Raw genomic sequence first — 20,035 nt, 5'->3', positions numbered from 1 at the left:
AGGTAGCAGTAAGGAATGATTTCGTCCCCCATCAAGAACATGTGGCCAGCACTGGAGTGAGAGAGGACAGAACTTCATCAGTGCACAGCGAAACACCAGAGGCAAAGACAAGCTCTTATAAACTTCAGAGGAAATTGGGATATGCAGAAAGCAATTACTTTATTGAAATCAGCCAGGGCACAAAGGCCAACATCCTGTTCTTACCAAACGTCCCTTAACATTTGAAGGCAGCAAATTCCCTCATCCTTCACTCTGTGCCTCTTCAGAAGGATGGCAATTCCTTTAGACAAACTGCAGGAGACTTGGCACATTAAACATCATGGAAAGAAGTGTCACCTAATGAATCCTTCCCATGCTTTAGGAGGAGGCATTACATGACTGAAGAAGAGCTGCCCTCTACGCATTCACCTGGCCCAACCTTGTTTGACCAGGAAGATGCTGGGAGTCACGGGCATAAGGTGAGAGACGGATGCTGTGCTTCCATGAGTGCATCTACCAGCAACTAAGGTCACACAAAAATCCTTCATCAGGTGGACTGAGGTTCTGTTTGCAGGTGCAGCCCTCATCATGTGTGGATTTCCTATACACAGATGGTAGGAAGCACCAAGGCTTCCAAGCACCAACAGCTCAGCCAACTGTGGATGGAGAACAGCAACTTCTAAACTCCATCTGCTCCTTTTTTGTCGCCTTCTGTACTCAGAAACACATTCACCAGAAGCACAAGCATACCAGGACAGTGACAAATTTTACCATCTCTGCCTTGTCATTCCAACAAGATTATATTATTTTAATATTAATTCATTACCCCATTTAATTCCAATTAATTACATTTTTACAAGGCCCTGACATGGCAGCGATGCTGGAGACAGCCTCTGCTGACCAGACGTAGCATCCCTGTTGGGGTCAAACACCTGCCCTACAACGAGATTCCCCAGACCTTCAGCAAGGACCCCCTTTTCCTACTTGGCCCTAACAAGGGAAAAAGAACACACTGAGATGGATCAATAGTTTTCCTTTTTGGTGGGATTACGTTCAGGGAAATAGTTCACTTCCAAAATTTCTCCACAGATGGTTGAAATCAGCGTTGATTTCCCCATCTTCCTCCCTGGTAGGGGTGCCAGCCTGTCTCCCAACAGAAAGAATATTAAAAGCACTTTTCCTCTTGCTCATGGGGAGAGGCTGCCTGAAAGAAGGGAACGCTCCACTGTGCCTATGGGATAGCAATAAATCATGAGAGCTCATGGAATCTGCATTAGAGTTCTTTAGTCAGGAACCAGCTTCCATGGGTCACCCGTTCCTCTCTTCAAATACACTATATTTAAGATGAGAAGACAAATGGAAATAATCATCACCTGAAGCATTCTCATTTCTACCTACGCTTAGCCACAATACACACATCATTACTTCTGTCAGCTCCCTATGAGCTGTCACCTACCTATTTGCTTGCAACTAAGACTGAACTCCATCTCTAGCAGTGCCAGAAAAGAAAAATCTAGAGGTCTACAAGGACCATACAAGACAAGAACGGGAGATGTAAACAGAAATGGCCTGGAGAGAAACAGAGAAAACCTGGAAAAGCTACGGAGCTGGAAGGGAAAAAGCACAAGATGCAGCCTGAATACAGAGGAGGGAGAGTGGTGGTGTGTATGTGAAGAGTACAGGGAAGAGAAATGCAGAACTGGAACAGATTCCCAATCTGGGCAGTGATACCTTTCCAAAGCTGTTACAATCTGTGTCCCTGTTCCAGAGACTCGGAGGCTCTCCACAGATGGCAGCCTGACTTTAGAGCACCCTGCTCATACACAACCCAGACCTGGGCAGCCACAGGGAGAGGCACAAAGCACTGATGAAGCCACAGCCCATTCCTGTACTGAGGCTGCCACAAATCTGCCCCATCAACACCACAAAACCCCATGTGCAAGTTTCTGCTTGGCAAAAGGAGGGCATGTTGTTACAGCTCACATCATTCAAACCTCTGCTCTGCAATAACCCTGGTACCTGCTTTAACAGAGACTATTACAGCATCAGTGAGAGGAAAGGACCACTGAATTATGTGGCACGTTGCCAGGATGTGCTGCAGCCGCCAGCGGTTATGCTCAAAGAGATTTAAAGTCCAGCATAACCTTGATTTTTAATAGAGTCACATTTAATGAGCTTTAACGTCCACAGTAATAATTTCCCTGTTACCTATCCAGGAGTCTGAACCATGATCAGAAAAAACATGCTGCATTCCAGTCCAATGAATTTAACGCTGGCCAACACATCAGTATCAAAACCATCAACATCATTGTCCTTAATGCTTTTCTTTGGTTGGTCTAATTCTCTGAACCTTAAGCATCATTGCTGCAGATCACATAAGCTTCTTGAACACAGCAAACCTGACTGGCTAGAGGCCACCCAAATCCCTCACCTCTGCCAAAAAGCCCTTCAGGCTATATGGCAAAATAGGACAGTAAAAGCTTACATTTACCTTTATAGTCAAAAGGCAAAATGCAAACTTACATATGACCTTTGTTGTCTTCCCAGCTTTTATCCATACTCTTCCTACTGTGCCCTCAGCCCCCCTTCATCCTATTCCACTCTGACACAAGAGACCTCCCATCTCAGAAGCTCAGGGAACTGAATTTGCCTCTTGCATGTGTCATACAAATGAAATGGATAAACAGACATATGGGTATTGCAGCTGACAGAAAGGGGTGCAAGAAAAATTCCAATTCTTGTTATTTTTGCACAGAAACAGCTCCACAAACCTCACTGGAACCTGCTCCCTCATTATACACAATAAACCTGCCTCCCCAAGGCAGTCAATTGCACAGTGACAAACAGAGTAGAGGGAGTTTCTGCCACATGCTCCCCACTTCACACCTTGGAAATACACTAAAATGGAAAGCATATGGCAGCCATTCCTGTGGGCAGAGCTGTTGAGATCCTAAGAAAACAGTGAAAGCTGGATCTTCCATTTCTTATCCAGAGGGAGAAGACAGTGGAATTTTTCTGGCCATGCAAATCCATGGTCTTAAACCACAGGAACAGCTGTGGCATCCACACTGCAGATGCTGCATGAGTTAAGCAGGATAGAGTCAATGCAAAAACAGATGCAGCTTGCATGGTACACTTGATGAGCTCTCCCCTAACACACCAGGAGCTCTGCCCTGCCCAGCACATCTGGCTTTCGTCTGGCTAATTCAACACTGTTAACCTTGCAGTCAGTGCCATAATGTCCTCAGCATCCTGCACACCCTGATATACATGGTCTTCATCCTCCGACCATACTGATGAACGCTCCCCCAGCAGAAAGGAGGGTTTAAGACTGTTTATGGCAATGTTCCCTGTGCATGACAGTGATGTACAAAAGTACACAAAATACAAGAAAAAACCTCAAAATCTTTCCATATAGCCTGGCTTACTATACATATGCCCTGGTCCCTACTATACATATGCCCTGGTCTCAAAGGGCTCGTAGGGCTCATCCACGCTTCACTCCCAGCTCTTTTTCCTGTTTTGTTTACATGAATCACTTCCATATGCACTCACAGGCACTCCAAGAATGTAAAGTGCCCTCCTGTGACTTTGATAAATGACACTGAAGCATTTCCCACTCCACTAGGCTCTGCAGCTGATCTCTCCCATTCGAGTCAGTGACCAGAGGTCAGAATGATGTAGCATGGGACTGGGGCAAAAGGAAACGAACAGCATCACATATATGAGAGGATAGAACACCCTGGAACTCAGTGAGCTGTTTGTTTTCCTGTCAGAATCAAAGGCAGAAGAGAAAACAGCTTTAAAAATGCATCCCTTATGAGCTAATGAGAAACCTGGTAACATCCCAGCACAGCAGCACCTCACAAACAACTAAAAGCAACTGCGTGAAAGGCAGCAGAATAATAATTCTGAATAACAAATCACAGGAGGCACACGTGAGAAATGCATTCCCCCAGATGAAATGCTCTAATTACTGTGGATGATACCCCAGAGGTTCATTCCTCAGCAGCAGAGACACAGAGCTGACTTCACCTCTGCATCCTCCCTGACCAGCGCTCTCCTCCCTGACCCTGAGCTCGAGGGGCACTGTCAGCCCTGTGGATCTGCAGCGTTCATTAGAAGTGCCAGGTACTTCAGGGCATAACAACAGACAAGGGCATTAGGCAGCAGCATCTGCTGTAATTTAAAAAGCAGTGCATGTCAAATTCAACTTGCAATGCAAGAACCTCCCCCAAGAACTGCTCCAGTCTCCGTGGGGTCTCAGACTGGAAGCTCCTATGGACAGTCTTCCTTACATGTATGTGAAGTGCTTAATGCTTATGCACTTGTTAGAGCATCCACTAACAACAGTGACAAACTGTCATCACACCTCTAACATCCAAACAGCTCTTCACTTTATAAACCACCCCATCTACACTTCTCACCATAGTATTTTAAGGCTATATAGCACCATAATCCACTGAGAGATGCTGGAACAAACCCATCCTTAGCAGTAATAAAGTACCATTGTTTGAGCAATGGGTAAGGCAAGCTACTTGCAGAGAATTTTGATGTTGTAACAGTGAAAGATACCTTCTTCTGTGTATATTCCTTAAACCAGGGCTCTGCCTTTTGTGGATCCCAAGTCTCCTTTGAGTGGAGCTCTGCCCTCCTGGCCCCATCAGAGGAGGATCCTGACCTCTGGCCACTGACTGTGTACATGCTGCAGAAACAGCACAGGTTAGCTCCACACAGACATTTGGCTCTCTTTATTTTTAATCTTTTCTAACAAAACCGTTTTGAGGGCAAGGTACATGTGGAAGAGTCACAGCAGGAAGATCTCTTGGGCTCTGCAGCATGACTCAAGTCTGCCTGGTCCCCGCACAGAGGGGTGATGGGTCACGTTCTCTTGATATCCTTACCTTGATTTACAGAGTCTGAGAGCATGTCTGGAGGTGCTGACTTTGGGGTAAAAAGTCTCATTCAGGTATGTGAAGGGAAGACAGAATATACTGGAGGAGAGCCACAGATTCTGTGCCATGTATTTAGCTCAGTGAAAGATGTACTCTACTTTCATGGAGTATTGAATGTAGCTGTGATTAATGGGGCACATATACACTGATAAACAATATTAATTTGTTTTAAGCCAGGTCTGAAAAGAGTTCAACCACTTGCTTCCCTGCAGCTATGAAAGTTATTTCCTGCTGTCTGTACTACCTCAAAGGCTAAACCAGCCCTGAAAGGAAGGCAATATTTCCCTTTACTCCATCAGCAGGACCAGGCTATGAAGGCTGTTGCACTGGCATTTCATTTATCATGAGCAAATGATATGAATTATCATTATTTATCCTTACCACCTACCCTCTATAGCAAACTGCCACAGGATTGCCACCACATTTACTCTCTCCTGCATCAACCCAGTATTTATTCATTTCCCTTATAACTGTTCCATCAAGCACACTGTCTGCAATGTCTCCATCTGCTTTTGCAGACAGCTCCTTTGGCAGTATGCATGAATAAGTGCATCTTCACAACCAGAAGCCAGCAGCCTACCTGCAATTTCTTGTGATGACTGTAAACTCCCAAGTCCTTCCAGATTCTCAGGGATGGAACCACCTTCTTCAAGCACCCTCACCGTCTCCTTCAGCCTTTCATATGCCTCCTGGAGCTGCTGGTGCTCCTCCTTGCGCTGCTGCATGGCCAAGCTTGCTGGATTCATGCTGAAATGAATAACTTTGGTTTTGCTGGGGTCATAGTCACCCTGCGTGGCAGAAACAACAGAAGCAGATTGAGTAACTGGCCCAACCAGATAGCAGTAGATATTTAGGTAGCAGTAGCCTGGAGAACATAAAGAAGGACTACAGAGCCCTGGGAGAGGTGCTTAGGGGGTCTGGAGCTCAGACTGTCTTTTAGTCAGCTCTCCAGGATACAGGGGAGGACCTCAAAAAGGCTGGGAGGATTGGTCAGGTTAATAAATGGTTAGAAGGGTGGTGTCATAGTCAGGGGTTTGGGTGTCTTGAACACAGGACCCACGTTAGTGGGCCAGGTCCACTGGGGGCTGGTGGATCTGGTATGATGAGGAGTGGTTTTGGTAGGAGGCTTGCCAGACTGGTCAAGGAGGCTTTAAACTAGATGTGTTGGGGGCGGGGGGCAACATTCCATCCCAACACACCCAATCAGTTGCCAGCACCTATAATGAATGCTCGGAGCAATGTAGAGATACTCCGGCTGCTCCAGGCAATGAGCCGGCTTCATTTGGAGCTCGGCTCAGATGCCTTTATACAAATGCCCATAGCATGGGAAACAAACAAGAGGAATTAGAGATGTGTGCACGTCTACGGGGGTATGATACAACAGGCATCACAGAATCACTGTGGGATGGCTCCTATGACTGGAGTGCTGGAATGGAAGGTTACAGACTCTTTAGAAAAGACAGGCCTGGCAGGCGCGGAGGGGGAGTTGCCCTTTATGTTAGGGATAGGCTGGAAAGTACGGAACCCTGTCTGGGGACAGGTGAGCAGTTAACAGAGAGTTTGTGGGTCAGGTTTAAAGGGAAAACAGCGATGGGAGACATTATTGTGGGGATCTGTTACATACAAGAGGATCTGTTACAGATCAAGAGGACTCTGTGGATGAAGCACCCTACAGACAGATAGGAACAGCCTCACGCTCACAGGCCCCTGTTCTCATGGGGGACTTCAACCACCCTGACGTCTGTTGGAATGATGGTACGGCCCGGCACAAGCAATCCAGAAGGTTCCTCGACTGTGTGGAAGACAACTTCCTTCTGCAAGTACTAGAAGAGCCGAAAAGGAGAGGTGCCATGCTTGACCTTGTGCTCACCAACAGGGAAGGGCTCGTTGGAAATGTGGCACTGCAGGGCAGCCTTGGATGCAGTGATCACAAGATGGTCAAATTTGAGATCCTCAGGACAGTGAGAAGACCGTGCAGCAAGCTCACTGCCCTGGACTGCAGGAGAGCAGACTTTGGCCTCTTCAGGAACCTGCTTAGTAAGGTTCCAGGGAATATACCCCTAGAGGGCAGGGGGGCCCAAGACTCTTGGTTGGTCTTCAAGGATCACCTGCTACAAGCTTAGGAGTGTTGCATCCCAACTAGAAGGAAGTGCAGCAGGAAGGCCAGGAGACCTCCTTGGATGGATAAGGAGCTGCTGAGGAAACTTCAAGGAAAAGAAAAGGCTTATAAAAGGTGAAAGCAAGGACAGGCGGCCTGGGAAGGGTACAGGGATGTTGTCCAGGAAGCTAGAGAAGCTAAGGTCCAGTTAGAATTAAACTTGGCTAGGAATGTTAAGGATAACAGGAAGGGATTCTATATGTATGTACAGAATAAAAGACAGACTAGAGACAACGTAGGCCCCCTCAGGAAGCTGTCAGGTGAACTGGCTACCCTGAATTTGGAGAAGGCTGAGATTCTGAATGACTTCTTTGCCTCAGTCTTCACTGGCAAAGGCTCTGAGCGCACCACCCAACTCCTGGAAGGCAGACACAGGGACTGTGAGAATGAAGACCCTAAGCCCACTGTAGGAGAGGATCTGGTTCGAGACCATCGTCCATGGGTCCTGATGAAATCCATCTGCGGGTCCTGAAGGAGCTGGCAAATGAAGTTGCTAAGCTGCTGGCCATCATATTTGAGAAATCATGGCAGTCAGGTGAAGTTCCCGACAACTGGAAAAAGGGAAATATAACCCCCATTTTCAAGAAGGGGAAAACGGATGACCCGAGGAATTACAGACCAGTCAGTCTCACCTCTGGGCCTGGCAAAATCTTGGAGCAGATTCTCCTGGAAGGCATGCTAAGGCACATGAAAAACAACAAGGTGCTTGGTGACAGCCAGCATGGCTTCAGTAAGGGGAAATCCTGCCTGACCAATTTGGTGGCCTTCTATGATGGGGCTACAGAACTGATGGACAAAGGTAGAGCAGCTGATGTCATCTACCTGGACTTGTGTAAAGCGTTCGACACTGTCCCACACGACATCCTTGTCTCTAAATTGGAGAGACATCAATTTGATGGATGGACCACTCGGTGGATAAAGAACTGGCTGGATGGCTGCACACAAAGAGTTGTGGTCAATGGCTCAATGTCCAGCTGGAGACCAGTAACGAGTGGTGTCCCTCAGGGATCGGTGTTGGGACCGGTCTTGTTTAACATCTTTCTTGCTGACATGGACAGTGGGATTGAGTGCGCCCTCAGCAACTTTGCCGATGACACCAAGCTGTGTGGTTCGGTTGATAAGCTGGAGGGAAGGAATGCCATCCAGAGGGACCCTGACACGCTTGTGAGGTGCGCTGATGCCAACATCATGAAGTTTAACCATGCCAAGTGCAAGGTCCTACACCTGGGTCGGAGCAATCCCAGGCACAGCTACAGGCAGGGCAGAGAAGAGATTCAGAGCAGCCCTGTGGAGAAGGACTTGGGGGTGTTGGTCAATGAGAAAATGAACATGAGTTGGCTTCAGTGTGCGCTTGCAGCCCAGAAAGCCAACCGTATCCTGGGCTGCATCAAAAGGAGTGTGACCAGGAGGTCAAACGAGGTGATCCTGCCCCTTTATTCTGCTCTTGTGAGACCTCACTTGGAGTATTGTGTGCAGTTCTGGTGTCCTCAACATAAAAAGGACATGGATCTGTTGGAACAAGTCCAGAGGAGGCCACAAGGATGATCGGAGACTGGAGCACCTCCTGTATGAAGATAGGCTGAGAAAGTTGGGGCTGTTCAGCCTGGAGAAGGCTGCGTGGAGACCTCATAGCAGCCTTCCAGTATCTGAAGGGGGCCTATAGGGATGCTGGGGAGGGACTCTTCATTAGGGACTGTAGTGATAGGACAAGGGGTAATGGGTTAAAACTTAAACAGGGGAAGTTTAGATTGGATATAAGGAGGAAATTCTTTATTGTAAGGGTGGTGAGGCACTGGAATGGGTTGCCCAGGGAGGTTGTGAATGCTCCATCCCTGGCAGTGTTCAAGGCCAGGTTGGACAGAGCCTTGGGTGCCATGGTTTAGTGTGAGGTGTCCCTGCCCATGGCAGGGGGGTTGGAACTTGATGATCTTAGGGTCCCTTCCAACCCTAACTATTCTGTGATTCTATAATTCTAACCTGTGCCACTCTTTGTGTGAAGACAGAAAGTGTTACAGCAGAAAACGGAACATTTATGCAGTGATAGTGTTTTATTCCAGCAGCTGAAGCCAGCCAAACCCAGTATTGCTTCTCATTCTCTTGCTACTCTTCATAAAAAAGAAACCAGCCAAAAACCACCACCAAAACCCCCACTCAGCAGAGCTTGCTCCCTTGCTGCCACCTCCACAGTTAAATTTACCTCCAGAAATGAAAGTTTATAGCTGCATTTTACATCTCTTGATAGCAGGAGATTATAATGAGCACACAGATACACCCTTCAATTGCAGCAGGACACCCAGTACTAGCCTAATTTACTACAAGCCAACAACATCCAATGGTAGAGTCATTAGCAAGTTGTATCAGCTCATCCCAAGCAAGTGAGCACATAGTAAATGTGAATTTGATGCTTTCTTCTCAGAGGTGAGTTTTATTTATAGCAGTTTAAATAGTCAGTCAAATCCTAAGCTAGCAAATTAATACTCTCTCAAAGCGAGAGGAAAACACTGATGTTACATTTATGATTTCAGAGAGACAATTTCCATACAAACCACAGGAAGCCTCACGAGCACAGAAGCAGTAAAGCTTGTGCTAATGCTGGCTTCCACGGCACTGTGCCCAGTGAAACCCAACAGCACCGCCTGCAGAAAAAGGTATTGTACATGCTAATATTTTGCCTTCAATTAAATCTCAGGACCTAAAGTGATTTGTAAACATTAATTAACCATCAAGAGCAGCAGGAGGTGGGTATTATCCCAATTTTATCATTTCATTTTCATTAAGGATGTGCTAGAACTTTATGTGGGTTGGTTTTTTCATGCAAATCAAAGCAGAGGCTGAGCAACTGCATCCTGACCTGTTGGTCATTGCTGGTGAGAGACCCCAGGAAGATCCCATTCCCAACACCTTTCACGGAAAACACTCTGTCCACACTGGATAAAGCACCTCTGCCTACAGTGGGAGGGAACTGCCTGACAGCAGACACAGCACTGGTTCAAACATGGGTTTGGCAGATTCATTGACAACAGCTCCACAACTGAATCCTGCCAAGGGAGGGCAGGGGTGCATTCTCCAGCATCTCTGGCTGCTTTGAGAGGGCTCTGGAGTGTGTGGACTCTCCGAAAAGAGATCTTCCATCACTGTGGCCAGAGATGCTCTTACGGGCTGAATGGACAGTGGATAAGGACAGCTGGGTGCTTTTTGATGTTCACATGCAATGTTTGCCACATCTCACAAGTGTTCCAGTGCTCTCCTGGAACCATACTGAAATTCTCCTTTAAAACCTCACTTTCTAGTTAGCCAGGCAGCAAGCAGCAGGAAGAGGTGCCCTCACCCGCAGAGATGCAGGTTGTTGTGTTTCAAGTATAGACATCTGGCACAAAATCAAACCCCCTCCTTGTGATGCAGCCAGTCCTCAGAGATCAGAGGGGCTGGGAGTGGCCAGCTTTAATTTCTGATTATAACCAATTTGGCATGATGCATCTAGTTGTGTTCAATAAGAACTGGTATGGAATGTGCCTAGAAACCAGCAGATGCTCTCACTGCTGTGTTTCCCAAAGGCAAAAAAAAGGGGGTGGGAGTGGGGGTACAGTTGTTTCTCCTAACTACACTAAGAAATCACTACGTTATGAAAAACTGGGAGAAATCAGTTTAACCACTCGTGCCCATGTTGGTGGAAGAGGCAGTCACTACTTCATGGTGTAAGTACAAGTTAGAAACAAAGGGAGTGCATATCTGTATATGTCCCGGGTCAAGAAGGGGTGGGAGGCACCCCTGAACACAGGAAGACACAGGGACCCCTAATGGGCTGCCCTGGTCCAGCCAGGTAGCTCACTCCAGAGAACTTGGGAAAGTCAGGCATGGAAATGTTGGATACCCTGCCTAGCTGTCTGCATTCCCCACGGTCAGAGTACATGGTCTTCCAGCCCTCAGCCATATACCAAGCAGGTAATGCACATTCTCATACTGCCCATGCCTTGTGGTACTCAGGAGACCTTAAGGAACATCCTGAGGGCCAGTGCTATTCTGCAATCCCACAGCAATGGGCTTTTGTGACCTCATTTCCATGGGAAGGTTGAGACAAGCAACCTGGACCTGACAGACAGGACATTAGGACCAAGAAAAGAAATAATCCCACTGACAGCCTTGGCCACGAGAAATTTAGGAGAGAATTGAAGGACTGGGACCACAAGCAGCATCCTGGAGATGTTGAACAGAGGGAGAATGAAGACAGCTTATTAGATATATTCTCCCCAGCAACACACTGGCATTTACAAGCCTGTTTCTGCATCCAGCTATCTAAATCCTTGTGCTACTTGCGTGTCAGAAGTCTCCCAGACAGGTTAGGGCGCTCCTCACTCTTGTGTTTGCTTTTCAAGGGGAGAGATTCAACCCCAAAGTTTTTGAGGGGTTTACACTGGCTGGCAAGTGATGCCCTGAAAATCAGAGCTGCACAATCATGCACCACGGTATTTCTGACAAGCCATGAAGCTCTGGCCCCGTCTCCCTCACTGGCTGCAGCACCAAGGTCAGGCAGGGATCAGTTCTCCTTGGTGCAGCTCCATCCTGCACCATCACAGCAGGCACTCACGCAAGGCATGAGGCAGCAGAAGGATCTGAGTGTGGAGGAAAGCCATGCAAACCTGGAGCCTGCTGCTGCCTTCTTGCCAGGGCTGCTTTAACCCACACTGCACTAGGCTGTTTATTTTGCAGGTTATTTACTCCTTTAAAACACCTCTCTGGCCTTTCTATAAAGCCCTGCCATGAAGCTGCATTGCTCTGGCTATTATAGCTCTTTCAGTCCATTTATCCTCTCCTTTTATATAACACATCTCCTTGAAAAATCATGCTCTAAACCTCAGCACTAAGACTCAAGTCTTATTTTCAGGACTCACCAAGGCTCCTGAGCACGTCAGTCTGTAGCTAAACTGAGACAGGAGATTCTCTTAAAAGCTCACTGTGAGATGAAGGCTGTGGCTGAATCCATCTCATTTAGCATTTCTGGGAGATCACTAACATATTTGCTATGCCACTCACATACTGGGGCTAGGGGCAGTAGCTTTCTCTTTATTCTACACAGCACACATCAAACCAGTACATTTCTCCCTACAGCTAAAATATTAGTGCTGCTGGTTTATATTATAGAAACATGTAAAAGAAACCAAGTGAGACAGGGATCCTGGAGTGAGAGATCCTGTACAACTCCACAACAAACTACCATCAAAAAACCTAAAAAGAGACAATAAGGGCTGATGGTATGAGGACAATCAGGGGGCTGGAGCATCTCCCATACGAAGACAGGTTGAGAAAGTTGGGGCTGTTCAGCCTGGAGAAGAGAAGGCTGCGTGGAGACCTCATAGCAGCCTTCCAGTATCTGAAGGGGGCCTATAGGGATGCTGGGGAGGGACTCTTCATTAGGGACTGTAGTGATAGGACAAGGGATGATGGGTTTAAACTTAAACAGAGAAAGTTCAGGTTAGATATAAGGAAGAAGTTCTTTACTGTGAGGGTGGTGAGGCACTGGAATGGGCTGCCCAGGGAAGTTGTAAACGCTCCATCCCTGGAAGTGTTCAAGCAGGTTGGACAGAGCCTTGGGTGCCATGGTTTAGTGTGAGGTGTCCCTGCCCATGGCAGGTGGTTGGAAATAGATGATCTTAAGGTCCTTTCCAACCCAAACCATTCTACGATTCTATGTGAGGGGAGCAGAGGTATGGAAAGATGCAGTCTCCAGTTCAAGGCTCTGGGAAACTTATTGCCATTCTATGGATTTCCAAATAGATGCAGACCAGAGCCAGTTTCTGATGGAAGGGAACAGTCGCAGGTGTATGGGATACCAGACATCCAAAATAGAATCACAACTTCAATTATCTGGAGTGTTCTTCCAAGTTTCTGAAGGTTGGGAGTGACTTTGGTTGGCTCTAGGAGGAGTCATGGCTGGAAAGCAGCATTCAAACCTCACTAGCATTTGAAGGAAATGAAACCCTAATGCTGGTAAGAAACCAGGCACTGGAGAAAGCAAACAGTGTTCTGGAATCCCTTTAGCTCTGGAAAACATAAATAGCTGCTTTTCTCTGTCAGCTGCTCTTCCTTCCACAATAAACTAAGTCTTATCAGAATTCTGCCCTTTCAGCTCTGCAACAGAAGCCTGGAAAATGATGGTTTGGATGTTGGGTGAGAAGATCTAAACCAGATTTCCTCATTTAGAAAATAATTTCTAATCTGGGGCTACTGATGAAGAAGGCCCAGTGCCACCAAACAGAGGCATTTGAAAGGTGTGGTACAGAAGAGATGGACACTCTTTGAATAGGAGCTGGTGCAACTGTCCAAGAGCAGATCCAGATGCTGCTTCTGTGATGAACCAACACATGGCAGGAGGTATTGCTTAGCAGAGTTAAAAAGCATCTTGCAGCACATAGGAGTGTATCCCTGATTTCTCCAAGAAGCATGGAAAGTGTGCTTCAGGCTTGGAAACGTGGCCTGAATGTAAGAATTGACTAAATCAGTTTAAGCTCATTGTGTCTTTATACAGAACTATGAGACATTTGGGAGATGCAATCAATATATGATCTATAGACAGTCCCTCTATTGGAAAGCCACCCTGTCCCTGGTTCATTCAGTAGAATGTTCTGCTCACAGCACATCATGGCCAGTGTCTCAAGCAGTGCAGATGACATGCTACTGCTAGTTTCTCAGCATCACCCCCTCTGTACCCCTATTTTTCCCAATACTTTAAAACATGGAAATTGTAGAGATGCTGAAAAGTAAATAACTTGCGCTACAGAGAACTGCTGGTGCTCATTGATTCTTCTTTCAAGGAATAACACTGAGCTGGTAGTGCAGATTTGTCAGAAAAATGTACAAAGACCTTCAATTTAGGAGGAAGCAATAAATACCTTGATTGATTGCAACCAAGTCAGGCTGACACTTAGTAGAAGAGTGAATTATTCATTTCTGGAAAGCAAGATGCTAACTAACTGATTTGGTGCTTAAGGCAGCAAAACTGTTTCCGTGCTCTCAGAAGGGCATCGGACATTTTAGAGAGATGATTTGTTGACTCACCATGTTAATATGTTCTAGTTTGTGAAATAACGTTGTTTTGATGCATTATCCTCAGCCTTCCAGACATGTGCCCCAGGGTCTGCATGAGGAAAACTCTCTTGCATACCACTGCGAAGAGTCACCCCACCACTTGTGTCCCCACTGCAGAGCCATTACGTGAGACAGCCACCACAGACGCAAGACATAAATGTTGTCCCAGTGCAGTATGCTCTAAACGCTCTGGGACATGGGACACTCCGATGATCAAAGAACTTTCTGACAAAGGACTATGGAAAAGAGAGTTTGACACGGAGCCGATTTGCCATCTAGAACAGAAGAACAAGCTCAAGTCAGATGCTGCTGCTTTCCTTCCTTCCTTCCCTGTTGTATCTCCCAGCTTGCAAAAACCACCCTGAGGAGATAACTGCTCTGATGGATTGTGTCATTTTTCAAACTACATTATCGGCAAACAGTCAGTATGTTGGGCTACATGTTGAAATTGCAGCTCAAAAACTTCCTAAGTACTTTCCCCATTAGGGAAGAATCAGTCAAGTGACGAAGCAATGAATGAAGACAGGACTGCTTTAATCTCTGAAAACCAGAAACTTTTCCTTTAGAAGAGGAGTTGTTTAGAAGAACAATGAAAGCTGCCAGTGACAGCACCTTGAAAAGGCCTGAACTTACCCTGGCGTCTCTCCTCCTGGTTGTTTGAAAACTGTGCAGTCCCAATTCAGGGATGTCTTTCTCCAGGAGCTATAAAAGCTTTTCTTTCCACTCAACTCACTTTCACAGGCCCACAGGTAAGAATAAAGTACTTAAAACGATGTGGACTGCTTTACATTTGATGAAACATTCAGTCCTTAACGACTCCATTTAAGATCTATTCATCTACTGCAGGTATTTCTAATCAGAAGGTAGAACTGGTAGCAAAGGGAATAGTTTCAGCTGTTGTGAATATGTTTATGTACATCAGTAATGAAGTTAAAGAAGTTCACACGTCCCAAGGAGGCAGTGACTGTCAGGATACAATGCCAGCAAGCACTATCAAGGATTTTCAACTGCTTTCACATCCTCGTAGGCTCCTCCTGTTTAACGCATTTGAAAACAAAGCTGCCAAAACCCATAGATGAGGTTGGCATACACTTAAAGTGTCTTTTTTTTCTTCATGTCTATCAACCTTAAAAGATTCTGATTTCTGAGCAGCACAATCAATTCTGGCAGAGCATATGGACAGCTGAGTTTAATCGCTCCTCGCTTGCAATGCAACAGATTGTGCTTGCCCCTGCTGAGAAAAGGCTGACAATTGGAAGCTCTTCAAGGGAAGGACCATTTCTTCTTTGCGTGACTCTCACACACAATGAGCACCACCCAAACACAAGCGATACACACCACTGCTTTCTGAGCTAAGGAATGTTTCCATGCTGACTTCTTAAGAGAAAAACCTCTGAGCATTCCAGAGTGGGACACATTATTCAATACTTGGGAACTTAGAAACAATCAAAGGAGCTTAGAAGACTGCATCAGCTTTAAAGAAATGATGGGTCAGTAGTTACCTTGGAAGGACATCTGAAATAGAGACTGCATCTATCTGTAGGAAACAGATGGGGAAGTTTCTTAGATACAAAGCATAAAGCATCAACTGGAAGGGTGGTGCAAGGGGAGTGTTTGAAAGGCATTCAACTAGCCAGGGAATGCTCTTGCATCCATTTGCTACCTTCTGGAGGCAAAAAGTAGTTTAAATTGTGAACACATGGCCGATAATTGTGTATATGCATGTGGTGGATGTCTGAAAGTGAAGTTTTGAACTCCCAAGCAGAAGATGCTACTTGCTTATTGCAAGCAGAGCATGAGCATGTCTGTAAGTTTTGGTAAGACCTGCACTAAACCAAAAGGGGAACATCTTGAATCCTCCAAACACAGAGAGACATGAGACAGAATCACTGCTTAAGGAACTGATCACAAGCTGATCCATGATTTTGACTATTTAGATAGGGAAAACCAGGGGCTTGGGGCTCCAGAAAGAAAGGTGGTGCTGAAAAGAGGTGTTCCCAAAAAAAAAGAACTGGTCCCAGAAAGAAGAGAGCTTTCAAAGAAGGTGACGATTCTGGAGGGCTGAGGGCTGGAGGAAAGATGCTGGAATTCAGTGCTTCCTCCTGACCACAGAACCTATACACATTTCAAGCTGTAACAGAAACGCATGACTTTGCTAAGGATTCAGGTTTCTGGAATTAACTGGTTTGTTCCTCCATAAACATGTGATCTTTGTGAGGAAACACAGGCACCAAGGCACAGGGCTCTGCACATAGCCAATGAATACCCTGTTGCTTTTACTGAATTATGAAACCAGAGAAGTCACAAATCATTACAAGTTATCTTTGATTGTATTTATCTTCAGCTTACAGTTAGTGCTATAGCATTCATGTCAAGAATTGTCCACTGGTAGTCTTCCCCCAATACCCATGGTAAATTTTACTCTAAGATGGAGACCAAAAACCCAGTGTGAATGCAAAACTGGAATTTATCAGAAAGGCACAGGCAAGGTCCCCAACAAACATAGCTCTTGTTGCAGCAGCTTATTTACTAGGGCTCACTATACAGGTGAACAGCTTCTCATCTACCTTGATTTATTTTTAACAGCTTTTTAAAACCAAACCCAAAATTGGTTACTCAGCTCTGTCCTACAAAGGGCTATAGGAAGCATTTCTGCATCTAGTAGCAGGCAGCCTTGAAAGCTTAATCCTACCTTAGGAAATGCCATTTTAATGGAAATTCTCTTTCTTGGTTTTGTTCCTTTTGTTTCTTTGCTCAGGCTTGTTAAAGTGATTAGAGTAAAACCCACAGTAAACTGCATCCCAAAGAATTCCCTCTGTAGCCAGTGCACAAAGCACAGCACGCTCAGCAGCCCCAGCTCCCTCTGTCACAGAAGATAACTACACCGAGGGATCTTTAAAGCCCTCAGAAAAGGAGCTGTATTAACAAAAATGGATTGCAAAGATGAGACAAAGCAAGCTAACAAATAAGCAACAACCACCACCTGCTCCTCGCAGCTTTGCAGTGTGTGCACTTGAAATCAGGAACAGTTGGAGGTAAAAAATAACCCAGAAGGTGCTGGGTGTTGGGCAGAGGCTCACTTGTTTGCACCAGGTCTCATGGTGATTCCCTTCCCTCTTTCTCACTCTTTTTCTCTCTCCATCGTCTATCTTTGTGTGTACATCTGCAGTGTGCACAACCCTGAAACCTGACAGCAGAAATTCACTTGGGCAACCTTTACATCCTCCCCTTAGCCAGTTCTTGGCAAATCCCTGCTGTTTCTTCTCCAAAGCAGCAAGGTCTTTCTCCTTGCCTCAGTGATGTGACCTCTTTTCCACACACCTTGATTCTGGGAACCCTTCTCCTAAACACCCATGTTAGTCATTTCCAGAACAGCAAAGGTAAAGATAATCTGAGTTGTGCCTCTTCATCCTCAGTAACTCCTCTACAGTTCCCACCAGAGGAACAGATTTCAGGGTCCTTACCCTCACAAGCAATGACACCAGTAATCCCGTATTACCTTCTCCACTCTATCAGTAAATGCCACCTTCAATACCTGGATCAGCTGCTTCTCCCACAAGGACTTCCACAGGGCTTTTTCTTTCCCTTCCTGAGCTGACCTGCCACAACTACACATGCTCATTGATATTCCTGCCTATGGCTCTCTTTTACCACAGCATCTACAGCAAATTAGCAATGAGTCAGAGTTGGACTTGGGCTGTATCATGGACAGAAAAGCTCTAATCACCTAATCACACTGCTCTAACACCAGACCACATCTTTGGGTACAACATATAACACATTCTGGGCACTGCTGCAATACAAGTAATAAAAGAAAATGTCTCAGCAGTGGTGCTGAAGCCCTTCAGGTACAGTTTTAAATAGGAAATCTTTCCTCTATACCCACTTTGAAATGCATTATCCCCTGGAGGATGCAAGACTATAATTTGCATTGAGTGAGGCATTCAGATGAGGTCAGGGATGCAAACAAACGTGATCAGAAGGTTAAGAGTCAGGACAAGAAGACACGGAATGGTGTGGAGTTGGGATAATCTGAGAGGGAAAAAGCATTCAGATGTTCACTGTCCTTTTCAATTGCTGCTCTTCCTTTTACTGAAATGGAGGAAAATCACAGTCTGCTCTGGGATGGTTTGTTACCACCTGGAGCTTTGAATTCCAGGGTTTCTACACCAGTTGTTTCAAGTCCAGAGAACAATGTCCATAAAAAGTTGCTATTATTTACACCCTGGTAGTGTGCAGAGAAGACCTGTGATGGTTCAAACCCCTTTGATAGACAGTGAAAGTAAAAAGCAGTTTGTCAGTTCTGAAAACAGCCCCAAAGAGCTTTTAGTTTGTGTTACAGGAATTCTTTTTCAGAGATAAGACTTAACTTCATGGTGAGAAACTCTGGTTCTCACAGATCTGAATTTCAAAAAACATTTTATCAACCTCCCCATACAAATGAAGTCACTTTGGCCAAGAATACTGTCGAGAAGTGTCAGACCAGACCGAGCTGGTGAGGAGAAGTGCACACAGTTCCAAATGCAAGAAATTAAACTACTTCTTTGTTGCTCTCTTTATTCTGCAAGCAACATGCACATGCAGATACTGTACAAGAGATAAGAGAGAAGATACTTGAAGTGAAGGGAGTTTGTAGCGTTTACCCCAGTCCAGATATTCAACCATTCAAAGCTTTCCCTCCCAGTGATGCCCTATAAAACGCCTCCTTAATTCTGCATTTCCTGGTAAAGCTCTACTTTGGAATGGATTCAGGTGGGATTTCAAGGGGAGATCCCTGAGTAAAAAAGCAGCACAAATTGGCTGTGCCAGGCTGGTACCCTCGGTGTTCAAAGCGAAGTACAACAGAGGTCCCTCTTCCTAGACTCCATAATGAAAAGGAGAAGTGCAATATAAGAAGATTTTCCAGTTAATAATATCTCATTAGAGCAAACCCAAAACTTCTACGGGTTAGTTTTTTAGATAGCAACTTATATAAAAATAAAGATGAATAATTACAAATTATGCAAAAGCCACAGCCTTCCGGATCTGATGGTAGGACCCATCTAAGCTCAGCTGAGCATATAACAGCCTAAAACATAAGCGACAAAATTGCTGTCTATCATGTTGTGTATTTGTACAGCAAACACTGCACGGGCTGATTGCTGAGGTTAACCACAACAGCATTAACAGCAATGCTGAGACTTCCTAAAGGCTTCATGTTTTGATCCTGTAATTTAATGTGTATGACAGTGCTATTATATATCCTTGCATGTATAACTCTGACCTGGCAGGGTACAAAGCTCGCCATGCTTTCAGTGAATGAACATGCACCCTCAGCCTCGGCCACAGCACAGAGCTAACCCCTTGTTGTTAACAGACTCCCTGCCTCAAGCTGGAAGCAGTTCCACTTAAAGAGCAAGTCAAGTTGCCTTTCACATCATATAGAAACTGTGACAGACACAAATGGTTTGGAGGACTCATTTCTGACAGCCTCCTCGAGCAGCAGGGCAGTGTCTGAGTGGGTTTTATAGCAAACATGCTCCAGGTTAAACAAGCTCCACTGCAGCCTCTCACTGAGAGAGGTTATTGCCTCCCACACTCCTGTGCTGGCCAAGCAGAAGATAATAATGAGGAAACAAAACATGTCCTTGCAACACACTGAGGGGAAGAGGAGCCAGAGAACAATTGCCAAGTTTCACTCTTTTTGTCACAGCCACTTCTCAGCGATGTGGTGTTTGTCTTGACACAGCTTGCCCCTGGGGAGAGCTCATTTTCCCCACCTCAACATCCAACCAGGTACCAGGAGGAAATGGCTCTTTCTCTAGTAATGGATCATTTGGTAGAGGGAGAAGTGAAAGAGCAAATAGGGAGTTCCCAGTAT

At 45.7% G+C, this 20,035-nt stretch overlaps 1 protein-coding gene and 2 long non-coding RNA genes across 9 annotated transcripts in view; 2 read left to right on the top strand and 1 right to left on the bottom strand.

The window, feature by feature from the left end:
- Positions 1-20,035, bottom strand: part of MAD1L1 (mitotic arrest deficient 1 like 1) — a 372,249-nt gene that overhangs the window by 118,634 nt on the left and 233,580 nt on the right. For all 7 annotated transcript variants that reach the window (XR_009726062.1, XM_061357021.1, XM_061357019.1 and 4 more), the window contains one exon: positions 5,515-5,722. Coding sequence is in view for 6 of the 7 variants with exons in the window: in XM_061357021.1 (XP_061213005.1) it covers positions 5,515-5,722 (208 nt within the window). In the remaining variant the exon portion in view is untranslated. The remainder of the gene's footprint in view (positions 1-5,514; positions 5,723-20,035) is intronic.
- LOC133214256 (uncharacterized) lies at positions 4,604-5,591 on the top strand. Its single transcript, XR_009726064.1, has 3 exons — positions 4,604-4,701; positions 4,896-4,948; positions 5,453-5,591. It is a non-coding gene; the product is annotated as an uncharacterized LOC133214256 (long non-coding RNA).
- On the top strand, positions 13,379-14,974 carry LOC133214258 (uncharacterized). Its single transcript, XR_009726066.1, has 2 exons — positions 13,379-13,461; positions 14,201-14,974. It is a non-coding gene; the product is annotated as an uncharacterized LOC133214258 (long non-coding RNA).

Source organism: Neopsephotus bourkii, unplaced genomic scaffold, assembly GCF_033783945.1.
Source record: "Neopsephotus bourkii isolate Nb327-2 ecotype Australia unplaced genomic scaffold, CSIRO-AGI_Nbou_v1 NB_882, whole genome shotgun sequence".
In the NCBI taxonomy this organism is placed as follows: domain Eukaryota; kingdom Metazoa; phylum Chordata; class Aves; order Psittaciformes; family Psittacidae; genus Neopsephotus; species Neopsephotus bourkii.
This window is presented reverse-complemented; position numbering and strand designations above follow the sequence as displayed.